This window comes from Delphinus delphis, chromosome 4 (assembly GCF_949987515.2).
Source record: "Delphinus delphis chromosome 4, mDelDel1.2, whole genome shotgun sequence".
Classification (NCBI taxonomy): domain Eukaryota; kingdom Metazoa; phylum Chordata; class Mammalia; order Artiodactyla; family Delphinidae; genus Delphinus; species Delphinus delphis.
In genome coordinates this window covers 73,406,232-73,428,028 of record NC_082686.1, presented here as the reverse complement: position 1 = coordinate 73,428,028, position 21,797 = coordinate 73,406,232, and the positions used below count along the sequence as shown (strand labels likewise).

Genomic DNA, 21,797 nt, shown 5'->3' with positions numbered 1-21,797 from the left:
AAAGGCTCCTCTATCCCTATGCTAGCATCCCACGAGCCATTATTTTCCCGAAAACACAGTTGATTTGGTGTTATGTTCTGGGGGGGAAATTGTTTTTTAAAAAGCTATCTGTCAAAAGGACAGTGGGAAATACTTTCTCCTCCAGCCCCCCAAGCCTCTAACATCTGTGGCACACAATCGAAGGGAAACAGCCATAAAAATGACTTAATATGTGCCTTTTTTGAAGTACAGTAACTGTCGGACAAGTGACTATAAAAAGAACACAGCTGAGACGGTCTAGATTTATTTCTGCTTAGTGAGTTTCCAGATCAGAATGTGCTCTGTGCATCAGTTGTTTTGCTTTTGTGCTGTTTGGTTTCTAAATTTTCCTTTCTTTTCACAGATGCTAGCAGCTTCTGTTTATGATAAAATCCTGCCCATCTCACAGTCCACACTCAGGGAGACCATGTGGCAGTCAGGCCCCACTGCCAGTTCCTGGGGGAGGGTGGTGCCCACACAGGTGGGCAGACAGCCGCGGGGATTCCCCACCAGCTACGATGGCCAAGTCCATGGAGATGGGGCTGAGCCTGTTCACAAGGGCTCCGCTCTGCCTACCCTTGCTCAGGCCCTGTTTACTCCCCTGCCTTCACCCCTCCTCTTGCTTCTCCCACCCCTCCCTACAAACACATAGGCACAGACTCCAAAGTGGCAGACAACTAACACTTGATCTTTTGGGCCACTGGAGCCTCCAGTTTTCTGTGGAAGATGGCAAAAAACCACACTCTGTTTCCACCCCAGCCAGCACCATTCTCAGCCTGAAACAAATACCCAAAGGCAATTATCCAGAACCCCGGGGCGCAGATTAGCTCAGGGCAGTCATTTGCAGACTTAATTATCAGAGGTGTTTAGAAACATTTCAGCTGGAGGGGGGGTGGAAGCGGGGGGGGGGGGGGGGGGGGGGGGCCGAACATGGACGGACTTTTAATTTCTGTTGATTCTGAGGGCGCAAGCCCTACAAACAAGGCATTTTTTGGACTCTACCAGCTGCCCTGACGCAGGGGTCTCTTCTGTCTCATCGTAGAGAATGATAATTAAAGATTCTGAAGGTGAGAAAAACTCAACTTCATTTTGGATCTAAAATCTTTCCAAGATTTCTCTTGAAAAAGCCAATTAAATTGATTTAAGTTTCACTGTTTTTAAAATCCTCAAGGTACAGAAAACATGAATTCTGGCCAACACCATTTAAATAAGTGTGATCAGGTTTCCATATATATTACATGAGAAGATTCCAAACTGAGGCTTGGAGGCCTCAGGGCTCTAACTGCACTTAATAGCAAGCCTGGTTTAAGGATCCCTGGGGCACTGGCCCTACCGAGCAGGGAGGATCTCACCAGCTGACAAGCAACCTCAGGCCAAGGAAAGACTGTGCGGAAATGGTGAGGGCTGGAAGGGCTGGGATCACAAATGCCAGGGCTGAAAGAGGGAGGTCTCGGAGCCCACCTGCTCCCATTCCCAGACGGAGGAGCCCAAGCATGGCGGCTGGGCAGGCACCAGCACGTAGCATATCAGACTCTGAGTGCTTCTTCCATCTCCTCCCAGGATCTTCGTTCCCTGACCAGGGACCTAACCCGTGTCCCCTTGCAGTGGAAGCGTGGAGTCTTAACCACTGGACTGCCAAGGAAGTCCCTCCTCTCTCTGTTAAATCAAGACCCCCAGACATAAGATACACCTTGTATGAAGGTGAGGGAATGAGGCAGGGAGGCTGCTATGAGTACCAGGGCAGATGTTTGCCCAAACCTCCCCCTTCCCCACACACAGCAGAGTAAAGGGCTCCACTCTGTCACTCTGGGGCAACCTGCAAGAGGATTACGTAAGGGAGAACAGCCCACCAGGCCCAGGAGTTATCGACTCATTCAGAGGCCTTGCAGGAATTTCCTGTTGTGTGATCTGGGTCTTGCAAATAACTACAACCAAGCCGAGGCTGTCACTCTCCTCTGTCTTAGAGGAAATGCGTGTCCTTGAGTCACCAGTTGCCGGTGCCCTGCAGCTCTCCAAAGACTGGGCCTAGCTCTGAGAATGCCCACACGGAGCCAGCAGGAGGGTGTGTACTGAGAACGAAGGGTGGGCCAGCCCAGGGGGCAGTGAAATCCCAGGCCGTGGGCCTAGTTTTTAACAAAAACCTACATGTGTTTCTGCTTTTCCTTTCCTTTTTCAATTTTTTTAAATTGTAAGACATATATTACGTACAAAGGAGTACATGCAGACACACTCCCTCAAGTGCAGCACAAAAGAAATGCAGCCCTCCAGCGGCAATCCCCAGCCGTGTCTGCGTCCCCACCACTCCTCCGCTCCCTCCAGAGGCAACGGTCATGCTGGCTTTGGGAACCATCATTTCCTTGGTTCTCCTTATGATGTTCACCACTTGCGTATATATCCCTAAAGATTACATTTCCATTTTGCCTATCAATGCACATAGCTAGCTCCCCGTCTGCTCGTTTTATCTTTATATAATACTCAGTTAGATGAATATGTTATAGTTATCCATTCTGCTGTCTATGAGCATTTAGGTTGTTTTCAGTTTGGGCTACTACAAATAATGCCGCGACGAACACTCTTGAATGTGTCTCCTGGTCCTCAGGTGCTGGAGTTTCTTTATGCTGCACACCTGACAGGGAAACACTGCAGCACCAGAACGCGCGTTTCACTAGCAGATGCCAATCTGTGTTCCAAAATTATGCTGCCTCTCCCTCTCTGAAAGACACTGATAAACCCACTCCACTTATACAGAGGAGGGGGTCACGGTGACTCGAGGCCAAGAAAACCTAGTTCATCACCAGACTGGCAAGTTAAAGCTGTATCTTGACACCTTCTCTGTAAGACAAAGCCCAAGATTTTAAAATTCTGAGCTGAGCCAGAACCACAATCCAAATGGCTGGGCTTTTCCACAAGAAAAAATGTCACAAACTCCGCCAAATGAATGAAGTAACATCTATGGATTCGCTGCAGACCCACCTGCCCACACTACTAAATATAAGCAATAAGTACAAACGTGTCCCTGAGATATTCAGCACAGAAAGACTGCAGACGGATCAGTCCCCATCTGCCGAGGGCGGAGGGGGAGTGAGGAGGGGTCCTGGAGGCCCCCCACCAGCTGCTGCCACATACCTGTATACTGGCTGCATCTCCCTCGCTATGCCAATGACGGCGCCGGGCAGGAAGTTATCGAACTCCTCAAACAATTCCCGGATGTTGGTCTTGTACTTTAGGTCTAGGTCCAGCTGAATTATCCGCAGGATCTCTGGAGGAAAGAACAATACAATAATGAGACAGACACACATCCTGGGAGGCTCAGCCACTGACAGAAAATGAAGTGGAAGGTGCAGAAAAGGGTACTGGATTATTCTTGCTGTCACTGAATAATGCAAAGACACTGCTTGAAACAAAGGCCCTTCATCTACCAGCAAGCCCCCACTCACTAGAAGCCTTCATAAAAAACAGTGGCCCTGGAGATTTCCTTCCAATTGCAGACATACAGTTTCTGTAAAACTAGGCAACCAGATCCTCCAGTTTAGGCCACTGCCCTGGTGTAACTGTCAACAGAGCACCATTTCATTCTCAGAAGTATCTGATTTAGATGACACAGTACACGGACACCCTACTGAAAACTCAAAGCATACAGGTGTTTCTCTTTGGGGTACAGGTAGTAAGTGACCCACAGAAGTCATTATTGCTTCAGGTTCTTATTCCTATATATTTCTGCAAACCTAGGTATGTGTGGAGTTAGGATGCTGACCCAGAGAAAAACAGCTAAAAGACCTCAGATACTGTTTTTGGGGTTTTTTTTTTTAACATCTTTATTGGAGTATAATTGCTTTACAGTGCTGTGTTAGTTTCTGCTTTATAACAAAGTGAATCAGTTACACATATACATATGTCCCCATATCCCCTCCCCTCTTGCGTCTCCCTCCCACCCTCCCTATCACACCCCTCTAGGTGGTCACAAAGCAGGGAGCTGATCTCCCTGTGCCATGCAGCTGCTTCCCACTAGCTAGCTATTTTACATTTGGTAGTGTATATATGTCCATGCCACTCCCTCACTTCGTCCCAGCTTACCCTTCCCTCTCCCCATGTCTTCAAGTCCATTCCCTACGTCTGTGTCTTTATTCCTGTCCTGCCCCTAGGATCACAAGAACCTTTTTTTTTTTAGATTCCATATATATGTGTTAGCATACGGTATGTGTTTTTCTCTTTCTGACTTAGCTCACTCTGTATGACAGACTCTAGGTCCATCCACCTCAGTACAAATTACTCAATTTCTCAAAAACTAGTTTTTAAAGACAGTCTTAAAAATAATCATATTCATAAGCATCATAGTTACTAGTCTGTCATAAGATCAAGGCCCAAACAGTGACTCTGAGAAATCCTGGAACAACTGGATTAGTTTAGATCTATCCCTGAATTAAAGCTGGCTGTTCATTTTTTATTCCAGCTTGTAAAACTCATATCTAGTTTCTTGAACTGGACGTTGTACACAAAGGGTTTTATTCTTTCTTCCAAGTTGTAATATGCATTCAGCTGAGGAGTAGATTTCCCATATCCACCGAACTTTCCAACTCAAGTTCCACTTCCAGTTTCCTCCCCCAATTAGTTTTTGTATACTTGCAGGGTCAGGTTTTGTTTTGTACCTTCCTTCTTTAAAAATGATAAACAGTACTTCTAGAGACAACTACCCTGTCCTCGTCACACCTACAGTCTGCTTGATGTGTCATTTACCAGTTGAAATTACAGTAACAATTGTGTGCCGTAAATATAAAAATGTTTAAAGAGAATACTGACAAATAAGGTTTATAGAAATATCATATTAACTTAAGACTTGGCTATGACTAAAGATGGGAGAGCAAAATGTATTTGAAATTTGACAGAATTTTTACTTCACAATAACCTAATATTACTGATAAAAGTGAAGGGGCGGGCTTCCCTGGTGGCGCAGTGGTGGAGAGTCCGCCTGCCGATGCAGGGGACACGGGTTCGTGCCCCCGTCCGGAGGATCCCATGTGCCGCGGAGCGGCTGGGCCCGTGAGCCATGGCCACTGAGCCTGCGCGTCCGGAGCCTGTGCTCCGCAACGGGAGAGGCCACAGCAGTGAGAGGCCCGCATACCGCCAAAAAAAAAAAAAAAAAGTGAAGGGGCAGTTGAAAATGGGTAATATTGAAATAACTGTTAACTAGCTTATGGAATAATGTGTTCATAGTTAGCCAAAGACAGCAGACGACTAAAATGGTGCTCTGAAGTTCTGACGTGGCACTTACAACTGCAGGTTGCTAGGTTACAAGCAAGGTGTACACAGACGGAAATGAACAAATAATATAAAAAGTCTATGTAGATAGGAGATTCGTATTTTATTTCTCCAGTGACATATTTACAGTTGAATATAAATTAAAGGCGTGCTTGCACACCAAAGCCAGGTCCTTTAGGTGGTTCAGTCAAAGAGGTAAGACCTCCGGCTGGCTCACATGAGAAACGTCCACTCCTTGGCCCAGGTTTTGGGATTCTGCCAGCCTTGAATTCATCAATAATTTTTTCAACATCCTTAGGTGTCAGATCCTCAAAGTAGCTGTCATTTATTTGAACCATTGGTGTGTTTACACAGGCCCCTGAACATTCCACTTCTGTAAGAGTGAAAAGTTTGTCTGGTGTAGTCTCTCCAACCCTTATACCAAGCTTTTTCTGAATGACCTCCAGTATGCTGTCGGAGTTACGAGGCACGCAAGGGAAGCACGCAAGGCGTAGTAGTGCAGACTTGAACATGTTTTCCAACTGGCTTTCGGTTATACACTGTATAAAAAGTTGCTACTTCATATACTCTCATTGGAGGTACTTGTAAAACTTCTGCAACCTTGTTCATAGCAGAGATGGGCAGCCATCCACTCTGTCTTTGGGCTAAATCCAGGACTGGAAGCGCAGCTGCTGCTTTATGCCCTTCTGGGTAGTTTTTTACAATTGCCTCTATCCTCTTATAGTTTTCCGGTGTGAAATCAAATGGAGCATCTGGGTTATTCTCAGGAGTATCTCTCTGCACAAATAAGAGCTCCAGAGAGCTGGAGTTCTCTCCGGCTCCATTCTGCACAGCTGTCTTATGCAAATTCCTTATATGTCTTCCCCACTGGGCAGCGAACCCAGCCGCGCGGGCCCAGAGCACCACGGAGAGGAACATGGCAGGCCGAACTGTGGGCCTTCGGGCCGCGCCAGGCCTACTGTTATGTTTTTAATCCACTGTCTGAAAGACTAACTGAGCTATAATTAGACAGACCGACTCTCACAATCACCTGGCTCTTAAGAGCTGTTTGCTTCCGTTGCCCCCAGATGACTCAGGGGCGAGAAGGGAGGAGAGAGGCGCTGTGATCATTCTCCATCCTTCATCCAACAGGACTGTCTGAGCTCCTGGGCCAGTGGTGGCAGCAGGGGACCACACACCAAGCTGACTGGGCCCTGCCCTCAGGGAGGGACACTCAGGTGACCGAAAACAGTAAGGGGGGACCTAGTGCTGACGTGACGTGGAAGAGGGTTAAGTGATGAAGGAGAAAGAGTAGTACTAAGAGAAGGCCTGGCCTGGGAATCAGACCACAAGGGAGCAGATTCCAGTTCTGCTGCTGATTAATTCTGTGACCCTGGGGAAATAATTTCACTTCTCTAAACCTTAGTTTTTTCATTTGTTAGTGCAGATGATACAGTGTGCCTCATGAGGCTGTGATGCCGAGAAGACGAGATAACAGGTGGGAAACGTCATCCAGGCTGTAGGCACCACAGGAACCCAGGGTCTGGACAGTAGGGAACACTCACTAGAGCCTGAGGCAGTTGAGGAAGACTGAACGGAAGAAGGGGACTTGGGCAGGCGAGGAGCAGTGAGGTAACAGCACCACCTACCCAGAATGCCGGGCTCCCCCCTCAACTCTCCACCACGCTTTCACGGCGGCCCAGCTGCAGAGCACGGCGCTGTCAGGACCCACTGCCCGTGGAAGCCCCCTGAAGACAGGGACCCCATCTTCGGCATCTTGGCCTCCGTCCACTCATAGTGCGGGGCTTGGCATTCAGTAAATACTTAGGAACGTTTGTGGAATTCAACAGTCATTCTCTAGATTAGTTTATGAAGAAATCACAAGAAAACTGATTCATTTGTCTCTGTTCCACTTTCCTTTGTGATGCAGAAACAAATCAGTAATTGATATCCCATATGAGTTTTCTGAAAAAAAAAAAGTGCCAGTAGGTGAGAATCCAGCTGCCCAGGCCAGAGGGGAGCAGGCTGCTTCTTGGGCCCCTGTGGGAAGGGGGTAGATGAGAATGGGCCCCAGGCCAGTTCGGACCCAGCGGCCTGCCTGCCTTCACACTGCCCACCCCACACGTAAACGTGAGCAAAACTGCCACTTCCCCTCCTGCACTAAAGACAATAATCACAACTACCTAGAAACTAGGAAGGGTGATGACCCAGGAGCCTGGAGGTCAGCAAGCCCATGTGCTGACGTGGCTGCCTCCTAGACGCTGCCCTAAACCGAGAAGGAGAAGAGAAACAGGCCACAAGGTGGAGTCTCGGGGCCCCTGCTGCTCTCAGAGGTGGCGCTGGAGAACAGAGGTAAGGAACCTGATGGTGACCTTAGGGAAGGCCACTGTGTCCCAGGAGAGAGTGTCCAGGCATGAGTTGCAGCCATCAAGAAGTCATGACGGGGAGGCCCCACCACACACACCCCTCCAGCCATTTCTCTCTTTCAGTCCATCTCCTGCGTCCCGAGCTCCCAAATCCAGGGTTTCAGGCAGCTCTCACACACGGTAGAGCAGAGCCCTCATGAGACAGGGACAGAATGGCACCATCATCCCAAACAGAGAAATCACATCATCGCCGGGGGTGGGGATGGTGAGAGGACAAAAGGGTGTTTGACCTGGAGATGGGAGGCCTCAAGGAAGTATGGTGGTAGTTCTGTGGCACCGTCAGGGCTATGAAAGAAAGGGAACTCTCATCCTCACGGCCCTGGGAGTACTTCCAATAACATCGGCGAATGCCACATAAGACGCACCCTTTCTCTGAGTGGTTCATAAGTGTCTGGTATTATTATACAGGCAACAGTTTTATTTCTCGTAACCACCCGACATGTTAAGTGGAGTTATTCCCATGTTTAAATGAAGAACCAGAGGCTTAGAAAGGTTAAAAACAATAGCCCAAGGTCCCACAACCAGCAAGTCTCGGAGCTGGGATCTGAACCCGGGTCTGCTTGACTTGAAAGCCCAGCATGCTCTTCCCAGTAGACTCTGATTCTGCTTGTGACGGGAGAGGAGCTGCTGGGAGGTAAGTTTTAGCTCCACCGCTACCCACACAGGAGGCCTGGGAGCACGGAGAAGTGCCAAAGACCTTGATAGACAAAAAGCAGAGCGACAGCCTGGCCAGATGAGAATTATGAGGAAGCCCTCTATATAAAAGCGGTAATTTCACTATAATTAGAGAAATTCCTGATCGAGGGGCCATGCGGTCTGTCAATCAGTCATTCTTCCTTGAAGGCTTACCATGTGCTATGTGTACTCTCTGGTCTTTCAAGATCATCTAAATCCTACTTAATCTGCCTGAAGCAATCCGAATACCTCCTTCCCTGGCCTGCCTGGACAGGACCTGGGCAGAGGGCCGAGCTCAAGGACATCAGATTCTCTTGAGGAGACCAGCTAATGCATTTGGGCAGAGCCTGGCCTTGTCTTAATATGCCCCTCAGTAAATCTGAGCACTTTCCCAGACCTTTAGGCACTGGCTGGGAGTGAACTTGGGAAGGTGACGTGCAGCCCTAAGACACAGGACTTTGAGATGCTTTAATATTTTTTATAACTCCTCCTTGGTAAAGCACCTTTCAGGAAGGATTTGCTTAAGCTTGGGAAGACTTCTTTCGAGAGAGAGGCTTCGCCACACAAGGTTAACTGATTAGGAAGGAAAGAGGCAGCAGCTCCAGCATGAAGTGACCCCTTCACACCAATGTGAAAGGACTGACCCAGTTGTCAACTTTCAGGCTGAGGCAGGAGGACACTCCCTTCTGTTCAGGGAGACCGACAGCTCCCAGCACAGCCTGCACTAACACGCAGGCATCTGTCCAGACGGTTATCCTTTTATGTAATTGTGAAATAAGATGCCAAGTTGTAAATGTCGCTGCTGAAAAGAGGAAGATGCTTACCAGGAAGGCTGGAATTCATTAGGATGAGATGTTTTAAAGGGCCCTGTTCCTCTGGTCCTTGATATAGTCATTTCTGTGGGAACTACATCCGGCGCGTTTTATACATAATGCTGAAAGACTGTTTTGAGGATGAAACAAGGTTGATATGTGGAGTAGCAGCCACAGTGATGGCCCGGAGAAGATGCTGGTTGGAGGACAGCTGTAATGACAGCAAGTAAGACCACTGAAATGTAAGGAATAAATGAATGAGATAACTGCTCCCAAAGAAAAGAGGAGATGAAATCTATAAAGCACTGGGGAGAATGTTTGAGCAAAAGGAGGAGGAGTAGTCTACAAAACGCAAAAAAAGGTCTCGCATCTCAGGCTGGTTGAATGTCCGCCATGTCACAATCCCATGAGAAGAAAGCAGAAAAGGTAGTGGACAGAATAATCTAGGATAATGCATTTGAAAAGGGAACCTGATAATAACTGAGGCCAATATACCCATTTACAGATGGGGAAACCGAGGACCAAAGAAGCAGAAGGACTTGCCAGGGATTACACAGTCCAGCTAAGTGGCCAAGCTGATCCCAGGACTCAGGTCTTCTGACTCCCTAGCCAATGGTCTCATGTTAACTAGCCCCCCTGCCACCACCCACTCCCAGCATGGACCATGAACCCCTAGGGAGCAGAAGATATTGTGTAATGGCCCAAAGGGTTGTGCACAAGACTTGCCAGGCACCCAACACAACTAGCTCATGGAGGATCCGCAAATTACCCATGAAAATGTAAACCTGCAGATTAATAAGTAGTAGCCAAAGAAAAGAAAGACTTCCATGACCCACACAGTTTGTAGTCAACTTTTGGAAACGGGAAAATGGCTCTCCATAGTCTCACATTAACCTCAGGCAGAGATGTTAAAAAAACAAACAAATCTTTACATTCCTCTAAGAACACACCTTGAGCTGTGCTAAATTCAAAGGGAGGCAGGAACCTGACTTAGCATCTCAGAGCCACCCATGGGGACTCAAGCTAACCGCCCCGTGCGAGAGCCACAGCGGCCAGCAACCACGCAATGTCCTCCCCGTGCCCACCATCCTCTGTTCTAGGCAGACCTGTGCATTCCCAGGAATGTGTCTGCTGCTACATTCAATCAGTTGGGTGAGGGGCATTCCGACCAGCCCCTCAGGCTTAAAATCTTCTCACAGACATGTTTAAATCACAAAAGCAAGAACTGAAGTATCAGTGTGTGCCTAGGTCACGTTCTCAGGTAGAAGGAAGCTTGGCTCACGTGTTAGGAAGAGACCTGTGTGTGCACCTGGTATTTGAGGAACACACTTGTGGCTGGTCAGCCTCCTCAGGTGAGTTCAACTCCCTGATGCTGGTTGCCCAGGCCTCTTGGTAAATGATGGAACCTGGAAGAGCTTCCGGCATCCCCACCTCATGGCTCAGCAGCCGGAGCTTTAAACGCTGGTTTCCACGGAGGACAATAGCTTGGCAAGAGCTCAGAAAAGCTGACCTGGGCTATTTCAGGAAATGCAAGAATTGCTGCCTACAAGGTATAGAAGGTGGTTCAGGGTTCACACAGGACTGGTGAATGTGTGATCACAAGATAGGATCCACTGAAGTATGTCAACTCAAACTGGGAAAAGATGCTCAGGACCGAGGTGGGCTTTCTGGTCTAAGACATACTTCCTCTTGAGCTTCAACTCCAGGGGATAAAGTAAAACATGTGGCGCCGTCTTCACAAGAGGAAGTCAGCTCGCCTCGTCCTCTCATGCTCCAGTTTCAGGCTGACAACATGGTGCCACTCGGTTCGAACAAGTTGGAAAAGGAAAGACAAGATCCCAAGTGCCGGCTCAAAATGCGCTTTCAAGACCTTCAAATCCCCATTACCATCATCACCGCCCTGACCCTGGATGGCACTGAGGAGGTTCCAACTGCCCGGGTGATTGCTCTTGGGGTTCAGAAAGCCCACCCCCGCTGCTGTGTCTGAGGCCCTGAGCACCAGCCTGGCTGGGCTGTAGGGTTGATGCCTCTGCACAAGTGCACCGCAGAAGGCAATGTCCACGGCCTTAAAACCAGCTGGGAGGTTCCCAAGTCAACATTCCCCGATGGAAACAGGCTTGAGACAGCTCATCATCAGCCTCCAATTAAACCAGCCACAAGGCATGTCATCTGACCATGGATGGAATTACAATCCGGAGTGAGTAATTAAGGATACCCCCAAACAAACAAAAGGATTTTAAAAAACCTCCTTTCCTCTCCCCTCCCTTCTCCTATCCCCAGAAACCACAGACACATCTTAACACACACAAAACAACACAAAACATAATAGGTCAGGAAATGATGAGAAGGTAAGACTCACTTAGGTGAGCCCTGAGCCCCCCATCCTGGGCAGCAGACGGGCCTTCTCCAGGGGCAGATGAACCATGCAAACACCTTCTCCCCCTTTGTGTTTTGAAAGAGCATCAGAGCTTCCCAGAGATAAATATTTATAAAACATTAGAAGGCCCTCACCTCTGAACATCAGCCCAAGCTTTCCACTAACCCGGAGGGGGCTTGGGGAGGAAGGGAAATGATGACAGCTCCAAGCAATGCGGGGCATCACGAGGCTGAGGACCTGGAAGCAGCTGCTTAGAAAGGGAGCTCACTTTCTCATTGTCTGCTTGGCGAGATTGCAGCAATTTGCCACCTGCTTTATCATCATCTGGAGCTTGTTAATTGCTGCTCAGCAGCACCTCTGGCCTGTAGGACCCAAAGGGCACCTGAAAGGGGTGGAGACTTCCTCTAAGGGTAAGAGGCTCCTGACCGGGGAGGAGACAGTCCCGACGTGCCACACCAGCCACACCAGCCCAGCATTTCCCGCTAGAGGGCTTCAGGCTGGGTGTGACGGAGGGCCCGCCATTCCACTGCACAGACCCAAGCTGTGTCCCCGAGGGGGTCCGAGGGTGGAATGCGCCGGGGCGGTTCTCACATCCAACAGGGAACTTGGGTCGCCTCCCAGCTGGGCTTCTCCATTCCCTTCCCCGTGCAAGGCCCAGCTGCAGGACAGCTGGCTAACTGTGGGAATAGCTGGCACGAAGGAACACAGTGGAACATGCCAAGCGTCCAAGGGGCTCCTCCAGCCTGCTCAGAAACGCTCCTTCCCTCGGAGCAGAGAGAGTGTGTCTGTGCCAGGCCCATTGCTGGGGCTTTACAGCTACTGACCCAGCGCACGAACCTCCACTCTGCTCTGCTGGGTGGGTATCAGGACCCCCCATCTTCAAATGAGGAAGTTGAGGCTCAGAGAGTTTTGGCGACTCACCTAGGACAACCTGGCAAGGAAGCGTCAGAGTTGAGAGCAAGCACAGATTTGCCTCATACAGGTTTCTGAGAAAACCCTTCAGACATCTCTGAAGTCCCTTTTCAAATTCTGTTATCTTTAAAAACAAGAAATGCTGCCACACCAAGAGCAAATATACCAGACAGATGCAGAGCATCTCAGGCAGAGACTGGGTTTCCCATGGGCAGAGCTGGGCTTTCCCACAGCCACTTCCCTCAAGGCCCCCACCCTCGAGGAACTTGAAGACTATTGGGGTACCCTTTCATTGAGCAAGGGCCAATGGAGAAGTTTCAGGAAAAGGAGGTTTCATACCACAAAATTAAGTCGAAAGGAAGTTCTGAAGCCCCATACTTGCTCGGAAGCCCCGCGCTTCCCTGCCTTGCAGGTCCCTGGATGGCCAGGATACAGCAGTGCTCGGGTCTGCAGGCTCAGCGCAGCCAGGAAGTCCCCCAGGCTAATCTATGCTTTCCACATCAGCAGCCGGCCCCTCCCCTGAGGGAGGAGGGGAAGGGAAAGGAAACTGAGTTCACAAGAGTGATTAATACAACCTGTTAGCAGCTCTGGTGAAAGGCTTTGGGGCCAAGAGGTTGAAATTAATGACCAGAGTCAGTTTTATGTATTAACTACAAAGCAAATTGTTTCTTCTAGCCCTACTCAACCCTCTCAAAATTAAGCGTGGAGTGTTAGCTATGGCTCAGCGGTAACATTTTTTACAACTATCAGCTCCTGTTTTGTGGACAAGACAAGGTATTATGAAAAGACACGGTTTTCCCTTCAGCAACAGTGCAACGGGAGTCTCCTCCCTCATCCTTAGCACCTTCTGTGACTTGGTATAAATCATATCCTTTAGGATAGGACAGAATTTATTTTGAACTTGGCTGAAAAACTTCAGGAACATATATAAGAAGACAACACATAAAACACCCAGCCTCAATTTTCCTCCCACTTATATTGCCAACATGAAATTACAGCTCATGTACTTCTTTATGAAGTTCAATATGCTGGGGAAATTGAATTTTAGACTTGAAAAGCAGAACAGCAGAATATCCCCCTTTCTTTCATTTCTATGGTATGGATGTCCATGGTCCCTGCTGGCCTCTCCACAGCTTACAGCTCTCTGATGTCTGCTATAGACTTTATTTCTTGTCTCTGGTGTAAACTCTCCTTCCTGTTGGGGGCAGGACCACACTGCGACTTTGTTCACCAACACGGAGTCTATGCCTGGTCTCTGCTCTTTTCACGGCTTTTTTCACGGACCCCTAGGGATGGCAGCTGTAGAAAGCAGAATTAATAGGTATTTTCTGGAAATAGCGATACAGCAGTTACCATGGGTCTGCCCAAACGGTCAAAGCAGGACTTTGCAAATTCCTCATTCTGAGGTTTTTACTGGAAGTGTGTGGCTCTTGCTTCTAATCCCATCTGCCCTCTCTCTTTCCATCTTCCAGCCACTCTCTTCCTCTGCGCTGGCATTTGAACCTACCCCAGACCCACAGATTCCATTCAGAATTAGGGAAACTAACAAAGGTTTTGTCCCATTGCCTCGCAGTTCCTCATCCCCAAGCTCCGCCCGGACACACGCTCCTGTCCCTGGGCCTGGCCAGCACCCCCCGCCCGCTTCGGTTCACTCAGATGACAATGACAATAACAGGACTGATTCCTTATATTTTACAGCACACAGCGATGTTCCCAGATCACAAAACTCTTTCCCATGCTTTGGCTCATTTAATCTTTACAACAAGCCTAGGGGGCAGGTGCATCTCTGTGGGTTGGGTCCAACTGCACATAGCAGAAGACCTAAAGTAACAATGGTTTAAACACACATAAGACCATAGCTAAGCCATCCAGGGATGGGATGGCTGCTTTGTGAAGTTATCAAGGGTCCAGGCTCCTTCTACCTTTTCATTCTGCTATCCTAGGTCTGGTTTCCATCCTCAAGGTCACCTCATGGTTCAAGATGGCTACTGATGCTCCAGCCAACCTGGCTGCATTCCAGGCAACAGAAAGGAGGAAGGAGGAAAGGCCCTCCTTCTTCTTTGCCCTCTGCAATAAGGCAGACCTTTTAGGCAACCTTCCTGGAAGTCCTTAACAATTCTTCTTATATCACACCAGACAAAATTTAGTCACATGGCCACACCTAGCTGCAAGGGAAGCTGTGGAATATATTCTTTTACTGGGCATAATGCTGCTCCCAAATAAATGGGATTCAGTTAAAAATGAAAAAGGAGAGAATAGAGCAGCAACTAGCAGTTCCACAGCAAGCAAGTATTCATTCCACCCACTCTGGAGATGAAGAAGTAGAGGCTCAAAGAGATTAGGTTTCGCTAAGGTCACATGGTCAATAATGGCAACACAGGAACTAAGTCCACATCATCTGACCCATGTCCAGACTCTTTTTCCTTGTTCACAAAGTCCCTGTGGCTGCAGTGGAGCCACTAGCGTGTTCCTGCCTGGATGCCTGTCTGCTCACCTTCCAGACCGTTGCTCAGCCCTCACCTGTTCCGTGATGGCCTACCATCGCCTACCTACCTACCTACCTACCTACCTACTGAGATCTGCGCCTGCCAGTCCTGGATGCCATAGTGAAGGATGCCTGTCCTTCATCGCCTGCCTCTCACTTCCCTCCCTGCCTGGCTCCTTGCCCTGTGCCCCAACATGTGCCTTCAAATCTGGGCATGGTCACTAGTAAGGTGAGCCAAGCCAGCGCCAACCCAGACCCCCGCGAGCTGAAGCACACCCCAAAACTCTGTAATGCCCGTGGAGTTCTGTGAGAAGGATGCCTCACCTGGGCCCTGCCCCACAAGGATCGTTGGCATCTCCTAACACTGTTTCCGGTGGTGAACCTCTTGTGTGGCCGGCGCCTTGTTCCATTCTGACACTGAAATCACACTTCCTGCACGTTGCGTGGCTGTGCGCTAGAGCAGAGACCTTCAGGTCTCTGACAACAACACCTAAGCAAGCACAGGCAGTTTTGCTTTCAAGGTACCAGCACCCTGGCCACTTCTTTCACTTCACAAAAAACAAAGGCTTCTGATTTGGGCAGCAGTTCTTCCTGCTGTGAACAATGGATCCGTCCCTCTTTCCTGGGGCTGAACTGCCTGAGTCCCTTTCACCCAGCAGACTCATCCTTCTCCAATGGGGCTTACAGCTCACCACCACCCTCAGACTCAAGGCTGTGGGTCTCCTTCAGCATCCTCTCCAGCTGATACAGTGGGAGGACCTGCAAGAGAGGGATGGGCACCACCGAGATGCTTACACCAGGAGGGAAAGTGGATCAGGCAGAGAAGAGCCAACACTTCCCCAAGGGGAGAAAGCCTGCCCTCGGGCACACGCCTGACTTCTCCCTGGCATCATGAGGGAGTTGAGGAAAGAGAGGCCCCCATCATTCCTTGTGCCCAGAAATCCACATTATGGCAACTTGCAAGGAGAAAAACCAGTTTCTCTACTTTATGAACCCAGAAATACCTCTCTGAGACAGGTGAAGATCTACCCATCCCCTTACCTTTTGAAGCAGGAGAAAAAAATCTGTTTTTCTTTCTAAATCATTAAAAGGTTTTAGTCTTTTCAGGAGGAAAACCTGTGACGGTTCGCAAACTGACTTGGCTATGGTCAAATTGCTCTCCAGTTTTCCTGCCTCCTGAGAAAATGTTACATTATTTTGACTTTTATGCTACATTACAAAAAGAAAGATGGAAACCATAGCAAAATGAATAGACAAACTACAGACTGAGAGAAAATATTTGCAAATGATGCTACCGACAAGGGTTTAATTTCCAAAATATGCAAACAGCTCATACAACTCAATAACAAAAAAACCACACAACCCAATAATAAAAAAAAAATGGGCAGAAGACCTAAATAGACATTTCTCCAAAGAAGACATACAGATGGCCAAAAGGTACATGAAACGATGCTCAACATTACTAATTATCAGAGAAATGCAAATCAAAACTACAGTGAGGTACCACCTCACACCTGTCAGAATGCCCATCGTCAAAAAGTCTACAAATGGGCTTCCCTGGTGGCGCAGTAGTTGAGAGTCCGCCTGCTGATGCAGGGGACACGGGTTTGTGCCCCGGTCCGGGAAGATCCCACATGCCGCGGAGCGGTTGGGCCCGTGAGCCATGGCCGCTGAGCCTGCGCGTCCGGAGCCTGTGCTCCGCAACGCGAGAGGCCACAACAGTGAGAGGCCCGGTTACCGCAAAAAAAAAGTCTACAAATAACAAATGCTGCAGAGGGAGAAAAGCAAAGGAAAAATTTACACTCTTACACTGTTGGTGGGAATACAAATTTGTGCAGCCACTATGGAGAACAGTATGGAGGTGCCTTAAAAAACTAAAATAGAGTCACCATATGATGCAGCAATCCCACTCCTGGGCATATTTCTGGAGAATACTCTAATTCGAAAAGATCCATGCACCCCAATGTTCGTAGCAGCACTACTTACAGTAGCCAAGACATGGAAGCAACCTAAATGCCCATCAACAGATGAATGGATAAAGAAGATGTGGTACATATATACAATGGCATATTACTCAGCCATAAAAAAGAATGAAATAATGCCATTTGCAGCAACATGGACAGACCTAGAGATTATCATACTAAGTGAAGTAAATCAGAAAGAGAAAGACAAATATTATATGAGATCACTTATATGTGGAATGTAAAATATGATACAAATGAACTTATTTCCAAAACAGAAAGAGACTCACAGACATAGAAAACACACCTATGGTTACCAAAGGGTAAGGGGGGAGGGAGAGATAAATTAGATGTTTGGGATTAACAGATACACACTACTGTATATAAAATAGATAACCAACAAGGACCTACTGTATAGCACAGGGAACTATATTTAATATCCTGCAATAAACCATAACGGAAAAGAATATGAAAAAGAATACACACACACATATATATACACACACATATATATAACTCAATCACTTTGCTATACACCAGAAACTAATATAAAACCGTAAATCAACCATACATACTTCAGTAAGAAATAAAATGAACTATCTATCATCATCTATAAAATGATGACGTTCCCATATGCCTGGGAACAAGGTACTGGGCTAGCTCATTTTTATATATTTTACCTAATTTAATCCTTACAAGTAGGGTTTATTGTCCCCATTTTATAGTTTTCTCCCATCCAAAATACAGTCTATGTTTCATTGCTTTCATCCTTGTTTACCAAGGTTAAGAGGAGCCCCTCCTACCATGAATCTAAGAAGAATTACCCAAGAATGTGGAGTAGTCAAAAGACTGGCCCCTATGCTGGGAGTCCAGATTCCAATTTTCATTCGAAATCCTTTTTATAAATTGTTCCCATCACAGACGCAACAATTGAAAAGATTCTACCAAATTGTACTTATGCACTGATTGATTCATTCACTTGTTTTAATTTTAATTTCATTTAATTAATTTAGTTTCTGGTTTTTAATTAAATAAAATTATTTGTTTTAATTTTTAAATTAAAGACATAAAATATAATGCCAAATTGACATCATTGCAGATGAAAGCAAAGAAAAAAAAATTTAACCTCTAAATATTTTAGTAGGTACTTCTACCAAACAAGGACACTCTCATCATAACAGGACAACCATCAAACCCAGGAAATTAACATTAATACATCACTACCACTTAATCTACAGCCCCATTCAAAATTTGTCAATTGTCCAAAAACAAAAAGAAAATTTATGGTCCAGGATGGCATATGGTTGTCATGTATCTTCAATATGAAATAGTTCCTTAGTCTTTTCTTGTCTTCTGGGACCTGGGACAATTTGAGGAGCACAGGCCAATGATTTAGTAAAATCTCCCTAAATTTGGGTTTGCTAACGTTTCCTTCTGATTCGATTCAGGTTATGCATCTTTGTCAGGAACAGCACAGAAGTGACGCTGGGTTCTTCTCACTCCATCTTATCAGGAGGCACAACATGTCAATTTATCCCATTATTGGTGATGTTAGTTTTGATCCCCTGTTTTTTTAAAACAAGTAATGAAATGTGCTCTGCCTTATTTAATGAAATGTGGACTTAGGAACTCTGGGCAAGTGTGAGTAGGCAGGGTGCTAGGTTACAGCCCTGGCTCACAGGCCTGACTCTGCCGCTGTGTCTGGCCTTGGACGAGCCACTTCTTCTCTGAACATCAGTTTTCCCAGACTGTAAAGACAAGGGCACTGGAGCAGATGCTCTCCCAACCCCTCCCAGCCCTGCATCCTTGTGACTCTGAATAGAGGTGGCCTTTTCCCCTCACTCATAGCCCAACTGCTTGTCCTCAGAATAGCACAGATATATTAGGCACAGAAGATACTCCTCACTGTGTTGACCTTAGCCATGCCAAGCCAAGCAAGCCATAGTCCCTACTGTGTGCCCAGTACTATGTTAAGTGTGGAGGAGGTTCAGAAATGAATGACATTGTTCATAGCCGCAAAATATCCAAATATAGTAGCATTTTCATTATATATTCTCTGCTGCTGCCACTGCTGTTTCCAATGTTTCCTTATACCCATTCTCCATGACTATTCAACATGACCATATGGAAACTAACACTTACTTAGTACCTACTAGGTGCCAGACGCTGGAATACTTTTAAATCTCCCAATTTCCATTTAACAAATGGAAATAACTTGCCTAAGGTCACACAGCTAGAGAGTGACAGAGCAGGAACGCACATCAGGCCTTTCTAGCCCTAGAGTCTGAGCTATTTGGCCACATCATACTCCCTTTAAACGTGTTTACTTTAAAACTATCCCACACCCTGTGCCAGTTACCTGTAGCTGCGTAACAAACCACCCCAAAACTTAGTGGTTTAAAACAGTGTACGATTATCCCCTACAGTTCTGTGGGTCAGCTAGGCTCAGCTGGGCTGTCCTCAGCTGGGGTCTCCCATATGGACACCGGGAGATGGTGGCCGAGGCTACAGTCTTCCAAAGACTCAGCCAGGCTGGACGGCCACATCACACATTTTGCTTGCGGTTGATGCTGGCTGCTGGCAAAGAGCCCAGCTGGGGCTGTCAACCAGAGCACTTTCATGTGGGCTCCCCCTGGGGTCTTGGCTTCTCCCAGCAGGGCAGCTGGATTCCAAAAAGGAGCTTGCCAAGAACAAGTGTTCCAAGAGACCCAGGCTGAAACTGCACAGAGCTTAGAAGTCAGGCTGCATCACTTCCGCTGGGTCTTATCCACCAAAAACAAGCTACAGAGCCTACCTGAATTCCAGGAGAGGGGGCTGCACACAGGTGTGAATGCTGGGAGGCGTGGCTCCTTAGGAGGTTGTCTTTGGGGACCAGCTACCACATTCCCTCACCCCATAGTGGAATTACAGATTATTTTAAATTTCTTCTTTATGCTATTCTAAATATCCTACCATATATATGTATTTTTGTAATGACAAAAATAAATATATTAAAACATTTAATATTGTAATTATAATGTTATCAGTATGTCAAATATACACTAATGTATTATATATTTATGTGTGTGTGTATATATATATACACACACACATATGCAACTTTTAAAATTTTAAAAATGTGTATTTTTAAAATACTTGTCCATCTTTTCAAAAAGGACATGTATTGCTTTTAAATTAAAAACATTTGTAAAGGGATTAATTAACTACCTCACAGAAAATACCCATTTTCTGGCAAAGTCGATCACATGTAAGGCATTTTGCCATGACCTCAAGTTACTTTAAGATTCTTCTCAAGGTGGCCAGTTACCCATTTTTATAATCTTTTTCCTAAGGCAAGTCCATCTAGAAACTTCTGCCTTCCTCCTAGTTCACCACAAGGTGGTTTTCTGAGTTTCCAAATGCATTTTTTAAAGAAAAAGCAAACAATAAGCTGGGAGTTACTCTCAACTGGTTTCTTTTTCCTGTTATTTATCTAATTGTATTTGTGCTACATTTTCCCCAACTCCTCTTGCCAAGTAAATCTTGGAAGTTCAAGGCAAATGGCAGGTGCTTTGGGTACCTGAGCAGCTTAGAAAGACCCTCAAGTCTATTGGGATGAGTCTCTCAGAGGCCAAGTTGCATTCTCAGAGCTCCAGGCCTAGAGGAATCCCCAAAAGAAAGATCAGCCTTAGAGATACATGAGGACGCAAGATCACAGACGGGAAAGTTCAGTCAACCCTCAGCGGCAAGGAAGGTGGCCTGAGGAAGAGCAACCCCCCTCCTGCCAGGTGAGTGACTGTGTACCCCTGTGGACAATGATGGCTGAAGGCAATAAAGCTGTCACTGCCCCAGATGTAGAGACCCTCTAAACCCAACATCCAAGCAGCCAGGGGGCCTCCCTCCGAATCACGTCTGCCGAAGGACACTGCTGAGCCTGGACTGGAAACTTCTGAAATTGAGTATGGAGAGAGCAGGGAACCCAGGCAGGAGATGACAAAAGTGGGACTGAATTCTCCTGCTGGCCTGCCTTCCCAAAGGAGGGCAGGCTCTGACCAGCCAAGCACGGGCATCTGTGAGCAGCGTCCGCATGCATCAGTGGCTCTGGGAGCCGGAGGACGCTGATTTGTTGAGTCAGTCAGTGCTATTTTTACCCACTCACTTTCCAACCATAAACCCACACTTCAGATTTCATTGTTTGGGGTGGATTAAGAAATTCGACTTGGCCTTTCTTGTGGTTTCATTTCCTGAATGCCTGCATGAAGGAAAAACTTCAGCATTCCTATGGAAACATATGACGTTTTAACCTTTTCTTGGCAGGAGGGTGTCGGTGATTGGTGTCTTGCCTGCTCTCTAAACCTACACCGCTCTGATTAAGCAGGGAGGCCATGGCCTGCCCCTTCTCTCCTCTACCCAGGCAGGTGGAGTCCTACAGGTTAGTGTTTATGGTCTGGCTCCTGGAATGCTAGGTCAGGGCAAATCTGCCTTACGAATATTCCAGTCCAACATTAGGAGATGAAGTTGCCTCTGTGCAATTCATATAACAGCTAATTGTGACATCATTAGAGTTCTTGGTGATAAACATCCAGGTACAGAGTTTGGTAACTGCCGGTGATGGAAGAGTCGAACAATCTTAAAACTATTCCCAAACGATTTCAATTACAAAGCCAGACGTGACTGTGTGGTCACAGAAACAACGAACACGTACCAAAAGAAAAAAGAATGTTTCTTTTCTGTGGAAGCCAGGACGAGTCTTATTTTCTTTATAAAATACTTCTACTTTCACTTATATCTGAAGTACAGTCGTGATGCTGGGTAACTTTAATTCCTTGAATATAAACAAGGTTTCTACAACTTCAGGGTCTTCCTGACTGACAAAAACACTTCTAGCTCAGGCAGAGCTGTGAGTTTCTATTCAAG

General features: G+C 47.0%; 1 protein-coding gene and 1 pseudogene across 1 annotated transcript in view; both read right to left on the bottom strand.

The window, feature by feature from the left end:
• Window positions 1-21,797, bottom strand: part of XXYLT1 (xyloside xylosyltransferase 1) — a 190,182-nt gene that overhangs the window by 71,906 nt on the left and 96,479 nt on the right. The window contains exon 3 of the mRNA XM_060010913.1: window positions 3,145-3,277. Within this exon, the coding sequence (XP_059866896.1) occupies window positions 3,145-3,277 (133 nt within the window). The remainder of the gene's footprint in view (window positions 1-3,144; window positions 3,278-21,797) is intronic.
• LOC132424130 (NADH dehydrogenase [ubiquinone] flavoprotein 2, mitochondrial pseudogene) lies at window positions 5,390-6,192 on the bottom strand (annotated as a pseudogene).